At 38.1% G+C, this 14726-nt stretch overlaps 1 protein-coding gene across 1 annotated transcript in view; it reads left to right on the plus strand.

Annotated features, from left to right (window-relative positions):
- Positions 1–10760, plus strand: part of OLA1 (Obg like ATPase 1) — a 98384-nt gene extending 87624 nt beyond the window's left edge. The window contains exons 8-11 of the mRNA XM_048309513.1: positions 3201–3341; positions 4031–4127; positions 6199–6321; positions 10238–10760. Coding sequence (XP_048165470.1) covers positions 3201–3341; positions 4031–4127; positions 6199–6321; positions 10238–10339 — 463 coding nt within the window. The 3' untranslated portion in view covers positions 10340–10760. The remainder of the gene's footprint in view (positions 1–3200; positions 3342–4030; positions 4128–6198; positions 6322–10237) is intronic.
- The last annotated feature ends 3966 nt before the right edge of the window (positions 10761–14726 follow it).

The raw sequence follows: 14726 nt of genomic DNA on the forward strand, positions 1-14726 counted from the left end.
ACAATAATTGTTACTATTTGTTAAGACCATTTTGTTCTGTTTGGCACACTTGGTTATCCCTAACAGGAAAGCAAACGTCCACTATTGATTATTAATTAAGCATTCTGCTTTGGGGAAAATGTAATTTTGAAATATATCAATATTTATATTTGTTTACTTTTTTGTTGATTTTTCTTTATTTTGATCACATTTAGGGGAATTCCTTGGTGCTTTTTAGTAATTCCTGTGACATTGAAAGTCACAGAAGTAAAAGATTCGGGCAGAGAACCTGACTGTACAGAGTAGGATGCAGTACCTTATTCCTTTACTGAGGCTGTAGCAGGTCTGATGTCAGTCACTTCAGAGACCTTTAGACCTCAGTGCTCATTTACTGCTAAAATGTACCAGCTCTGCTCCTGCATTATGAAGATCGTCTGTCAACACTTTGAGATTTTCTCCTTTGTTATTAAGCTTGTGATGCTCTACACTGTCAGGTTTTTTGCCAATTATAGTTAAGGTACAATGGTGTATTCACTGGATCAAAGTCTCACACTGGCGGTAGAGGAATGATTTGTAAGTCTTTATTCATCTGAATCGTACAATAGAATACCTGAGGAATGCAAATAATCCCTCTAAGGACTCAATAGAAAAGCTGTTAAAATGACAGTCTAAGACTATTATTATTCTGAATTGGTGTTTTAGCCAAAGTAATTATTTCTTATCTTGTTGTTCCACAATAGTTCTTAGTTTATTAGTTATGATGACCATATTTACCAAACAGAATTTGAATCCAATTTTTGACATTATTTTCGTGCTCATTTTACTTTTTCAAGTTTACACATTTCATTCTATCTTTCTTCACTTGTCACATTATTTAATTAGTCTAGAGACCAGCGTTAGATAATTCCTTTAAAAACCATCTATAAAGGATGTACACACATATGTTGAAGTACACTTACAACTTGTAGATTCATTTTGAGATGTATTTTCTGTAAAATGTTGGCATTTATAAGCTCTGAACTTCCATATCCAATTTGTTAGCCAAAATAAATTAGTTAACTACAAATGTCAGTCTTAGAAGTGCTGTTAAATGTCACATGTCACATTGAGAAACACACCTTAATTGTGATTTTCAGTTCAGATGTTTCTGAAGGCTGTAGTATTTCAGTATCAGTCCTGGATACCAGACTATGTTTTCACTGGATAACTGGAGGTAAAAAAAGATTAGTATAATGAGGATTGAAAAACACTGGCCGGGTATTTACATAAGTAAATGATAGAAGACCAGCATTATATAACAAACGTGTGAAAACTGTTGAGTGAACTTCTATATTCTTTGTCCCATCTAAAACCCTACTCAGTCGGCCATGCACTTAATCTCATAATAGCTCTGATCCCCTGCTATTTTCTTTGACAAATGTGTGTTGATGAACTTGTGGTTCAGTTCATTTTTTTCTGAAGTGACATTTGCATTGGTTATTTAAAGGCTTGCAGGCCACAGTTTCAAAGCACTTTAGTATAATAGCAGTTAAAACCTTAGTCTAAATCTTGCAGATTAGCAGGACTAAGAAAAAGAACTCAGCAAGCATAAAGCCCTGTGCTGTATGGTGGGTGCTTCAGGTCTGAAACATCGCTGGCACCCAAAGTAGTATGTTTTGTAATTTGATTATTCGTGTACAGGAGGTATTCCCGTGGCACTTGTGTTTGCTGAGCATAGAGCTGTCATTCTTACCATTCATACCTGTTCAGAAAGTGTCCTATTAACAGTAGTGAACTCCTTGCAGGTGATTTATAAATGTTCCCTTAAAATAAATACTTGCAGTCATGAATATGATGCTTATGTTTAAAGATTTTTTAAACACCATCCATTGCTGTAAATTTTTCACAGAATCACAGGATATTTTGAGTTGGAAGGGACCCACAAGGACCACTGAGTCCAGCTTCTGACCCTGCACAAAACATCCGCAAGAGTCACACCATGTGCCTGAGAGCACTGTCCATCTGGGTGAAGAAACTTTCTAACACCCAACCTAAACCTCCTCTGACACAACTTCAGGCCATTCCCTCGGGTCCTGTCACTGGTCACCACAGAGAAGAGATCAGTGCTGCTCCTCCTCTTCCCCTCACAAGGAAGCTGTAACTGCAGTGAGGTCTCCCCTCGGTCTCCTCTTCTCCAGGCTGAAAGACCAAGCGGCCTCAGCCGCTCCTCATACGGCTCCCCCTCAAGGCCCTTCACCAGCTCTGTTGATCTCCTTTGGACCCTCTCTAAGGGCTTTATAACCTTCTTACACTGTGGTACCCAAAAGTGCCCCCAGCACTCGAGGTGAGGCTGCCCCAGTGCAGAGCAGAGCAGGACAATCCCTCCCTTGCCCGGCTGGTGATGCTGTGCCTGATGCCCCCAGGACACGCTTGGCCCTCCTGGCTGCCAGGAGGCTGCCAATTTTGTTAACTTTAGAGTAGGATAATGAACATTCAAGAACTAACACCATACATTTGTAGCTCTAAATTTGTTGTTTCATTCAACTAAAAAAAAATTATGAACAACAAACTATTGTGAATGCTGCCAGTTATTGAAGATGAAGAGGAATAGGGAATTTTTTTCTTTATTTAAAAATAATCATACTATAGTGTCCAAAAGCTTTGTCCTGGGACAACAGTAGAAAGGTGGGAAAAACTAGTAGAAACATGGGCGTGTATTGATCAGCTATGGCATACTCCAAGATCAGTAGCCAGAAAAAGCAGGTGCAGCTTACTGTATAGGAGTGTGGTGTTCTTCTCTTTCTCTGACATCAGCAGCCTCACCTCCTGAAATGCCTTTTTTTTTAAATTTAAAAAAAAGTCAGGAAAAACTGAAAGCCCTCAGTTTTACTGCATTTGATAAACATCATTCTTGGAAGTACATTTTTCTCGCAGAAAGTTTTATTCACTTTTTAGATTGCAAGTACTTAACCTCTACCAAACACCTAGTTATTGTCCCAAATTATGCCTATTTCTGATAGATTAAATGCCAAACAGAAACCAAGAAACAGTGAAATGTTAATGGAGTACACCTGAAGCAATTGCTGCCTGTTAATGCCTTGACCTTGGAAAGCAATACACAAAAAGATGGCATCATAAATCCGTGCAATTCTTATGAATATGTATGTGCTACTTGATAATAATGAATGTGGTACAGCCATGCATGCACTACAAGATAATGTTGTGCCCTTTGTTGTCTACAGGTTGATAAAAATTAAAGAGTGGGTGGACAAGCACGACCCGGGTGCTTTGGTCATTCCTTTTAGTGGGGCCTTGGAACTCAAGTTGCAAGATATGAGTGCTGAGGAGAAACAGAAGTATCTGGAAGAGAACATGACACAAAGGTTAATTAGCATTCATTTTCCCTACACTTTATTATCAACTATTTCCTTGCAGTAATTTAATTGCTTGCGCTGATAGAATAATAAATGACAGAGTAATTACCATTATAAAGAGAGAATCTTCTCCTTTCTTTACCATGAGACAGAGTGAAAAGATTTATTTTAAATTAAGTTTTTAACTGTCATCTGTCATCTCTGTACAGTGTTTTAATTATAACATAGGTATTAGTTATGTATATTTTTGAGAAGGAATGATCACCAAAACTGTTTCGTCATCCATGGGGAATAAGGACACTGGAGAAAATTTTGTCATAATTTTCTGAAGAACTATAATAAATTGTTTCAATATTGAATTTCAGTCAAACAGATATGCTTTCATGACCTGGAGTCCTGAAAATTGCCTGGGACCAAGAGTGCTGCCTCATAGGGTGATTTATATTTATCCCATGTTTCTGTAGCCTGCCAAATAAACAAATCAAAATACTATCTTTACGATTCTGCAGTAAAAAAGTAGTTCTTCTGAGGAGAGTTCAAAGTAAAAGGCTACTGCAATTATAGCTCTGTTTAAAAGTAGACCTAGGATCTTCAAAATATATGATGTCTTTCCACGTAAATTGATTACTTGGCACATTTAGCTGTTTTATGTGTATATGCTGAATGAATTGGATTCCTTCCCCCTTTTTTTTTTTCAGTGCTTTAGCAAAGATCATTAAGGCTGGATATGCAGCACTCCAACTAGAATACTTTTTCACTGCAGGCCCAGATGAAGTGCGTGCATGGACCATCAGGGTAAGATTCATACTTATTCATCAGCTATATCCAGTTCCACACTATTGAATTCAGATTGATATCACTGACTTTGAAGTTTGTCATGGTGGCGGTTAGCTAGTCATTACAGATGAGGTTTTTGTCCAGGATAACTTTAATTATTTGTGAGCTGCTGAACAGTGAAAGTGGAGCTGCATTGATTGAGGCAGGTAACAATTGATTCTGCCTATTACATAGTCTGAATTTCTTCATCCTGTAGAATCTGTCTACCCTCCTCCTGTGGTCAGAGATAAGACGTACCAGTATTGTGCTTGCTTAATCTGTGTGACTGGGTTTGTCTGCAGTGAAATTGATGTTGCTTTTCATTTTGTATTCACTAAGTTTGTTTGGGTTGCGGATGGTTCATTCCTCCTGTGCTTTGCTGGGATTACATTTTCAGCAATAAAAGCAATATAACGTCATTATATTCCTCGTGGATACACAGTTGGGCTCAAAATCCTAAAATCAGTGTGCAGTAATTCAGGTCTTTTACTGGCTTCAGTATTTAGACCTAGTTTATTTTGGTGGTTTTATATGTTTATCTGGGAACTTAGGTAATGCCTAAAACGCTATTATGTATTTTAAATGTTGATGTAAAATGGTTATAGCTATAGAGATCAACTAATTTATTCCCAGAGGACAGTAAGAGCTGAGCTGTAGTGGTTTGCCCTTGAATGTAAATATGTTGTAATATAAAGATTGATACTGAAAAAATATTTTGGAATGTGTACAGTTGCAAACACTTAAAAATTACAACAATGTCAACTTTTGGAGGTGCAGTTCAGTCTTTGAGCTTCTGTTTTTTGCATCAGTGTATTAGGGCTGTGCAATGAGTTTCAGTGCTGTATTTAATTTCATTCACTGGAATTAATTTGTTTTCATTAATCAACATAATTTCCTGTAAATTTATATTTTTAATAGTACTGCTACAGATGTTTGTGTATGTTTTAGCACATTAAACTTATTTTCTTATAAGCATGCATGGGTTTTTTTTTATAGTTTTTTCCCCTCATCTCTGTTTACATGATAACTGCTTGCTAAAGTCCCTGAAATAGCAACCAGAACAATATAAAAGCAGGAGTTTTGTTGTTCTGATTCTTGCTATAGTTTTTAAAAGCACATTGTGAAATTCCACTGTTTTCAGTAGAAGTGCTTGCTCTTTCTTTATTAGAGAATTTGAAAGCTGGTTTATCTTAAGACTGATTGTGAGTATCTTTGATTTAATGTGCAAAGATATTTAGTCAGGTAAGCATCAGTGAGTAGCCATATTAACCCAATACATCTTTTATTGTAAAAACTGTGCTTTACAGTGTCAGACTCCTTAGCACTTTAACATGCTTTATTAAGCAGCCTTTAGGTCACCATTATTGCTCAAATTTCTCTCCATGGTTGTATGTGCACAGAATGTATGTCCTTGTAATTTAAAGCATGCAGCTATAATGCATTCTCCTCTATTGCATAAACTTAAATTTTCGTATAGTTGTCTGTCATTTTTTATTTTTTAGCGATTCAGTTGTTGATGTTTGGGTAAGAATACTCAGTTTGTTCTATATCAAACTTACTAAAATTATTCTGAAATAAAAATAAGCTAATGTGTACAGCTTGACATCCATATGTCATTTCTCACTGCAAACGTTGTTTGCCATGAATGTTATCATTTAATTGAAATTATTTGGATGTAAGCGAAACTCTTGAGTAATTCAGATTTCAAAGTTATTTAAATACCGTTATCTTCCTCACTTTCTGTGTAGAAAGCTAGGGGTCGAAGCGAATCTCACAACAAAACACAGTCATAGCTTCTAAAATCAATACTGCTGTTGATACCTATTAGGAAAAACAAAGCTGCTGTTCTTTAATGTCGGTTGGTTTATCTGTGACGAAGGCACTGTCTGTGTCCTGGTATTGAGGATTGCCCAGCTGCATGTGTGACATTTTAGCTGATATGAAACAAAGTTTCAGCAGATCCTGAAAGCATATAAAAAAGGAGAAACCTCTTCCCTGCAATCAATCTTCTTAAATGCAATTAATTTTCTTCTGGTCTTTCCTTTGACAGAAAGGGACGAAGGCTCCTCAGGCAGCAGGGAAGATTCACACAGATTTTGAAAAGGGATTCATTATGGCTGAAGTAATGAAATATGAAGATTTTAAAGAAGGAGGTTCAGAGGCTGCTGTCAAGGTGAGCTCCCCATCTTTTTCTTCTCCCTCCATATGTACCATTTTTCCATTTCAAATCTGATTTTTCACTGGAAAGTTCTTAATGCTAAGTGTATCTTCAGTCACCTCTAGCAATAGACCAAAATCCATTTTCATCTTTTACTTAAGAAAGAGTTCAAATGCAACAACTTACTGGACAGGAATGCAACTATTTCAGTATCCAAGATATAACAGTGCATGGACTACATGTCAGCACTAAGACCAAATGTTATGCTAACGTGTTGGGGTGTTTTTCTCTCTGTTTACGTATTAGTGTTCAGAATTTAATATGCTTTAAAACTAACTTGTTTTTGAAAAATCAGATTTTTAAGATGAGAGAGATTTTTTGAATTGCTTCTAAAAGGAAACAAGAAACATTGAAAATCTGTTTCTTCTAAAAATGTGTCCTCTTGTTTTGAGTTTGGAATAAAGGTATTATAAATGTCAGATGCAAATGGTTAAGAAAATACTATATTATAAAATTGTACCCTTTTTTTCAGGATTAGTGGGTTCCATTTCTAGGCTCTGATAAGCATAATTAGGACCTTAAAAATTACTGTTTCAGTGTTTCATTCAATTGCCCTTTGATGTCTTACTCAAAAATGCTATGCCTTACTTTGATCATTCAGGGTGGCTACTATGTGCTGAATAGATAGTGAAGATATTTAATGGAAAACTTTTTTCCTTGAGCGTATGTTTCTTTGTGGTGACACTTGTATTGAGAAGAGTTTCATCTGCTTTCTCAACACTAGAGGGCAGAGACTGCTCGGGTGCCCAAAGTTGTGCCCTTTTAGAACTGACAAATTATATCTGATTTGAATGTTATTAAGTATGAAATGAACTTGTACATGGCAAAAAATGTCATAAGGAAAGCTGCTCTTCTCTGCATTGCTAATGCATTATTTCCTCCTTCTTTAAGGAGAGAAACTTACCTTTATTTCGTACACATTTGATTTCTCATTTGGCATTTTTGACGTTTTCTTAAGATTTGTATTTTATTAAATTGCAATTACAAAGCACATTAGTTTGATTTACTCAATCTCAGTATTTGAAGGTTCCTACACACAATAATGTGTTAAAGAATTTAAAAGGTTCAGCTTTATTGTTTGCTATTTGATAGCTTGAAAGGTATGCAAAACTATGATTTCAAATTCAGCCTATTCTCAGTGGTATCACTAAGGAAGATCATACTGAGCAGCGGGACTTTAATAGGTTTGTTTGAACCCCAGGAAGTGAGGGGAAAAAATCCTGTATAATTGGTTCGTTGCGGCATGTGAACTGCTTTGTGAAAAGGGAAGTAGAGTTGTAGTTGTAAAGGGAAACCACAGCTATAAATAAATCTAATATTCTGCAGTCAGAAACCACTTCACATAACTGAGATTCAAATTTTGCCACCATCAGTTTTTGATGCTCAAATATGAGTGTTTTCCTTGAGAGGCTGCATCAGTTAACACCTATTAAATTAATCAGTATTTTGCTTTATATTTTTATTTGCTTTTCACAATGTGAAATTCTAAAAATCAAGCTTCCATGCTCAAATCATATTTAATGATTAAATTTTTATTGTTTATGAAGTATCTGTAAAACAAGCAGATTTTCATTTGTTACTCAGTTTTAAAATCAAGGTTAGGAAAAAACCTTGTTCTTGGAATAAAGTGTCATATTCCTCTGGTCTTTTCTAATTTGCATTTAATACAGTGTTTCATGCTGTAGACAATACTAATTACTTTTATATTGCTGGTAAATTTTAAAATTAAATTTAGGCACTTTTAGGAGTCATCTTAAATAAAAGTGGTAATGGGAGTTGCTTGCTTTGTATGTTATCAAGTTGATCGATTTTTAAGTTTGATTTTGTGTGTGTTTAACACCAGTACAGCATAACTAATTTAATGCCAGTGCTGTGAACTATACACTGAATAGCTCTGTGTGGGCTTTGTAGTCTACAGGGATATCACATTATTAGCAATCATATCTGCTTAGGCAAAGCTGGCTTCTACAGATGGCTGCTTTCAAGTGCAAATGAACTGGTTAGACGTGTCTTGTTTAATACATACTCAAGATTCACAAATGGGTATTGATTTTTTCAACCAGTGTTTCTGATAGCAATGGAAATGGATTAAATGGTCTCTAGAGAATTTAAAGGAACACTGTCACTTTTAATTAACTGTAAACTGGTAACAAAAATACATAAACTTACATTAGTGTATCAAAATGTATTTAATTAAAGAAATCTATGCCACATTGATAGTGCACACTACTGTGCTAAAAAAATCTGTTGTGTTACTTTGTGGAGGACAGTTTTTTCTACAAATATTTGTGAGTAATAAATGTATTCAGCTGTAAAATGTTTCTGTACCTGTGCCTGCAGCTTACGTTTTCTGATGATTTTTACAGCACTGTTTTATTAGTATTTATGCCATCAATTAGTCTAATTACTCTTGACTTTAAGCATTATTAGGATCTTCAAAGGAAAGAACTTGAAAGGAAAAATTTTACAGTCTAAACAGATTTCCAGGGGAAAGAAATAGGAAAGCATTTGCAAAGTACTATTTTTTATGTATCAATAATGTCGCATGGGGTAAGGTCAATTACTATTTCAGTATATATTTATTGTTGGGGCTATCTTAGCTGCAGTTTTCCATAGGCTAGCATCACTGGGAACAACATTTAAATAAGGAATGACAGCCACAAGGTTATCAAGCCTCTAAATTTCTAGGCAGCAATATGGGGAAATGTGTTGCTTTTCAGAGTGGGTTTTGTGAAAGAAAGGTGTCCAAGTTAACTGTGTACCATTAATCTGATCTGTTCTACAGCAACTAAGGTCATTAGTTAACAGCTTTCCTGTAATGGGATCTTAGCATGCCACCACTGTGATAGTGTCATTGAGAATAATGGCACAGTGAGGTCTTGCATGGAAGCACTTTCTCCTGCAAGAGAAAACTTCAAAACAGGAATGGTTATTGAACTAAAGCAGAAGCTCTCAACTTTTCCATATTGTAGACACTTTTCAAGATAAATGCTTCTGCAGACCACCTCCCGCCCAGCCTGTCAGGCCTGATGCCACAGCCTCTGTAATACTGTGTTTAATTATGATGAGATAACAGTAGAAAAATATAATAATAAATTCTAATGTAGAAAGTACTGATATTTAATAGATTCCTTGCCTATTTTCTGCTCTCCTCAAGTACAGCATTTTAATAATGAATTTTCTTTTCATGTCTTTGGTCCATATGCCTTTTCCTGTATCCTCGTTTCACAGCCTATCTCCTCTTCTATCTGTCCTTCTGAAGCAAATTCCTTCTAAAGGAAATTTCTGACAGTAGAGCTGAGCCTGCATTTTGTGCTCCTCAGCCCTTCATTATGTGGGCACAAGCAGACAAGAGAGCCCCACTCGAAGCCCGAGCCCGGCGCAGCTGTGCCTCTTGCAGGGTGTCCCCATGGTCAGTGGGGACAGGACCCTCCTGCCCGGCGCCCGGGAAGCTGGGCAGCCATGGCACGGGCTGCTGCTGACTGCCCTTTCCAGCAACGCTGCTTTACATTCCTGCCACCAGTGTTTGCCATCTGCAGGGTTTTCAGATGAAGGAAAAGAAAGCCAAATTGAAAAAAGAAAAAAAAAAAAGGAACTGTTTTAGTGTCCTTTGTCTTGCCAGGCTCTACCACTATATAATGCAGGTGCACTTTAAGCACTACAGATCCAGTGGAGGCTAAATTACTTTCATATATATTTTATATGTATGTCAAACCAAGTGATGTCAAACTGAGGAGTATTGTGACTGTCAAACTCTAAAGCTGAAGTATTACCATTTCTTTACAAAATGTATTTAAATAATTGCCATTTGAAAATACTATAAAATGTCTAATGAAATAACCCATTTTCCTTTTGTCTGTTCCATTTACAGGCTGCTGGAAAATACAGACAACAAGGCAGAAATTACGTAGTAGAGGATGGAGATATTATCTTCTTTAAATTTAATACACCTCAACAACCCAAGAAGAAATGAGTATCAGATGTTGTTTGCTCAGAAATGAACTGTGCTGCTTCAAAAAGCATATGAATTTTTATTTGGAATTGGAATATCTGGAAACAGAAAGCATACAGTTTCTACCTAGGGAACCTCCCTTCCCCCCAGTGAAATTATTCTTGTTTGTTTTGAATTAAAATATGGCACCTCCAGCAAACATGCAAGTTCACTAAATGTGAACAGCTTTGCATTTCAAACGATTAAGACCCTACTCCAAATTGTAGAAGCTTTTCGGGAACCATATTACTCTCATGATACTTCATTAATCTCCATCATGTATGCCAAGCCTGACACGTTTGACAGTGAGGACAATGTGGCTTGCTCCTTTTTGAATCTACAGATAATGCATGTTTTACAGTACTCCAGATGTCTACACTCAATAAAACATTTGACAAAACCAGCCTTGGTGTGTTTGGGGATGTCTGTATTGACTGACTGTGGTGTGCTGAATGCGATACGGCACCTGGTGGATGCTGATTACAGAATTTTAAGACGTGTATGATACAGTAACTGGCAGTGTGGGGCAGCTGCAATTGTATCTTGAAAGTGAGTCTTTCATGGGAATCAGAAGATTAGGATGCCAATGATTTGTCTCAAAAAAGTTAATGAATTTGTAGATGGACGTTCACTGAAAGATGATAGTAAGGATAATAATGATGGCAGCATAAATGATTTTTACTGGAGAGAGGAAATATATGTAGAAAAATGATGTTATCTGTGAGACTGAGGCTTTTTTGTTCAAATAATTTCGAAAGAGTATTTCACTCTTACCTTGAAATTAATAAATCACTGAGGATGGAGCAGTAGTACCTGTAGTTGTGTGTTGTCCTCTGAGGTCTGGCTTTGAGGCCAGGTGAGGGTGAAGCAGATAGTGCTCTGAAGGAAGAGGTCACACTGTGCTGGATAGGTGAGTTGTTCTGCTGAAATGAGGTTACAGCTGGCAGTACCTTTTTACCTCTTAACTTTTTAACCATGAAGGAGAGCTGGTCACTTTGGGTAACAGAAAAATAAGGTGTTGGCAAAAATAAAACGAAGTTTGTTCTTTTAATGTGAGGCATAGAACTGCCCTTTCTCACAGTATGTTTAGTGTGTTTAAAACAGCCTGACTTTTTCTGAGTGCCCGTGTACTGGGGGTTTCAGCTATAGGTTCAGTGGGGTCAGGGCTGGGAGAGATGCTGTTGTTACTTGTGGCTTGTTGGTGTGCCAGGCCTCTTGTGTCATGGTGATAAGTTCTCTAGCTATGAACTTTGAAAAGGCAGCTTGCCACCGGCTAAACCCGCTGTGTGTAAGGCACTGGGAGCACTGGTCACATCCTGCTCTGAGACATTCCCTCAAGACCCCACCTTTGAGCGTCATTGCTCATTTCTGAGAGAGTAAGACATGGTTCAGCCAGAGCCATGAGCCTCATTGTTGAAAAGTTGGCATCATGCCTTTAATTGCACCGAGGAGACAGAGGGAGGGCAGATGACTTCAATACGTAGTTGTTGATTTTGTTTTAAAGAGTATCTCCTTTTTTTGTGGTGGCAGGAGTGGGGACAGTATTGTAGAGCAGAGAAATTAGGGCTTCAGATGTATTGGAACACTTGAAATTCTCCTTTGTATCGTCTCCCTGGTGTGGCTAGTATTTGTTCCTGGCGTTATTTTGATGTTACATAATTGAGAAAAGATTAGGACCATCAAATCTTGTGTTAAAAGTCAAATCCAAAAGAAAACAGAGCCTACCTGTTTCTCTTGGAAGTCAGCAAGGTGCTAGTAACAGAGAAGGGCTCATGCTGGGTTTTAGACACAATGAAAGGTGAGTGAGAAGTGGAGTATGTGTGCTGCTGAAAGAGAAGTAACCTTTTTACTGCACTAATACCCACTGAAATGTGTTCTCTTGTCCCGGTTGAAATTTGTTCTGGTTTCCGAAATACTCTGTGGCCCTGAATTGTTTCTATTTGGTTGTGTGTACTTCGTGATACCTCCCTGTTCTAAAAATAACAATAATTAAAAATCAAACTAAGTTGTTCTTGGTAGACAGGGTTTTTTGAAGTTGCTACAATGTCCTGAAAATAGAAAATGAATTTAAAATGTTTACCACATCTTAAAACATTATAGAATATATATATTTTATGTTTCAGTTTATTAATTTGCCTGAATAGTTACCTCTTCAGCTGTTTTTACTAGGTTCTTTTAACTACTGAACCTAATAAATTATTCCAGAATAATCCCAAATTTTGTTAAAGAATAATCTGAGAAGCTCTGTTATTTCTATCACCGGTGACTTGTGACAACTGCCGTGTTAAATATGTGCAGCCCATGTTTCTCCTTAGTGGGTTTATGCATTCAAGATGTACAGCTCCTTAAAACTTGCAGATATATGTAGCAAATGTAAAGCACTCTTTTTGAAATAGAATTGTGATTTAGCGTAAGCTAAGCACACATTATTTATGCATTTCAACCTGCACAGGATACTCCAGGTGCAACCTATCCATCCTACTCACATTTGCTATTTAAAAGAAAACCTAAGCATGAAATCTGCCTGCATACTTTTTACTGCCACTAGCATGGTGGCAGTGGGTAGGAGGCATGTTGTTTCTCCAGCTGGAGAAGGGTGAAAAAATATTGTAGGCACTGCTCTTCCAAAATACAGAAAGTAGGGAATTTTGTGAGGGAGGAGGAGTACTAACCCTTCCTCTTCACTTGGTGTTCCTCCGTGCCTAATAGCCATGACATTGATGTCATGTTTCTGGGATTAAGCAAACACTAGTGGAACGGGGAAAAGGCTGCTACCAGGCTCTAAGCTACCAAAGACAGTGCCCCAAAGTGATGTGGAGATGTCAGTGAACGTGGCTGTGCCTGCACTGCCCTTCGGGCTAACTCTGTAGGCATAGATCTGGAGAGTGAAGCAGTTGGCTGGGGAAGCTGCTGCTCCCAGGGCAGGTATTGGAGGGGCTGCTTGGGCTAGTGGCGGGCTGGTCCCGTGAGGAGTTCCGAGGGCAGTTTCCACTTCAGTCTCAAGAGAACCAGTTCACTGTAAGATACCTAAGGAGTAGCCAGTTTGCCTGTTGTGGGAGTCCTGTGTGGTGCAGAGCAGGCAGGGACTGTGTGTGTGAAGAGGTGTGATAAGGAGGTTTACTTTTAAAGGTATGTTCCTGGTCAACAAAAACAATGCTGTAGCCAAGGGCTTACTGCTGGTGGCTTTTGGCAGAATCAATAGCAATATCATGGTGATGTGCTTAGGGACCCCAAGATGTGACATTTCAGGCCATTAAGAAGCATAAAACCCCCACAAATTTAACTTTTGAAGACTATTTGTACCCACTGATATTTCATGTATAAGAGAGAGTTTTCTGCTCTAATAGGCATTTCCCAGAACACACGGGAAGCAGGTTTGGTCTTTCTGTGTGGATTAATGTATCAGATAAAACATAGATGTATTGTCTTAATTTCATGTCTATTTGTACTTTCATTAACTGTGTCCAGCCCTGTAGAGATTGGTAGAATTGCCACAGTTGTTTTAAAGGATTTACTTTTCCTGAAGGATCCTTTCTTCCCTGCTGCAGTTTGCCATCTACCTTTCCTCTTTCATCGCCCAAGTTCACCCTGATCTCTTCCCAGCCCATAGGGCCCGTCAAGGACTCCGTATGGCAGAGTGCCTGCTTTGGGAACGCTGTGGTGTAAGCAATATTTTCCTTCCCTCCTTTCCCACAGAACAGGCTTGCAGCTGGAGTGGCAGCACTGCAGCAGGGGTCACTCACTGAACACCTCCTGGCACTTTATTGATGGCTGTGGGCAGGGACAGCTCTGCTCAGGCCATGTGTCCCCAGGCTTCCAGCCCTGTGACTGTGCTCCCCTCCCTCCTCTGCTCCAGCAAATCACCCTTGTAGCTTCACAAACATCAGGGAGGTGCGTTCCTGGTGCAGTGTTTCATGTTCTTGTGGCAACCAGGCTTGTTCAAACTGCCCTTGCAGAGCTCTGGTGGTCCTTACCGAGGCAGGGATGCTGCATGCCCCATTTCAATGGGTGGTTTAAACACCATTTATTCTACCAGCTGCAGGATAGGAGCATAAAATTGCGTTTTGAAAGTTCAGTGTGTCTGGTGAAGTTTTCAGCTCGAACACTATTAGCTAAATTTTACCATTTCTCTCCACTCACGAACTCAACTCAGGGTGAAGCAGGGAAAGTCATTAGAAATTTGTAATTGTTTAAAACTAACAATCACTTCTTTTAGCTTTTACTGCCCCCTACTAATTCCAAATGTTTGATTACACTATTCCACAATTTCACTTCCATTAAAACAGGAAAACCACTGGAGGCTTTAAAAAAAAAAAAATCGAAGTAATTCATCAAGCATCCCTGTGGATTGAAAGAGTGGTGTGCTGGT

Source organism: Corvus hawaiiensis, chromosome 7 (genome assembly GCF_020740725.1).
Source record: "Corvus hawaiiensis isolate bCorHaw1 chromosome 7, bCorHaw1.pri.cur, whole genome shotgun sequence".
In the NCBI taxonomy this organism is placed as follows: domain Eukaryota; kingdom Metazoa; phylum Chordata; class Aves; order Passeriformes; family Corvidae; genus Corvus; species Corvus hawaiiensis.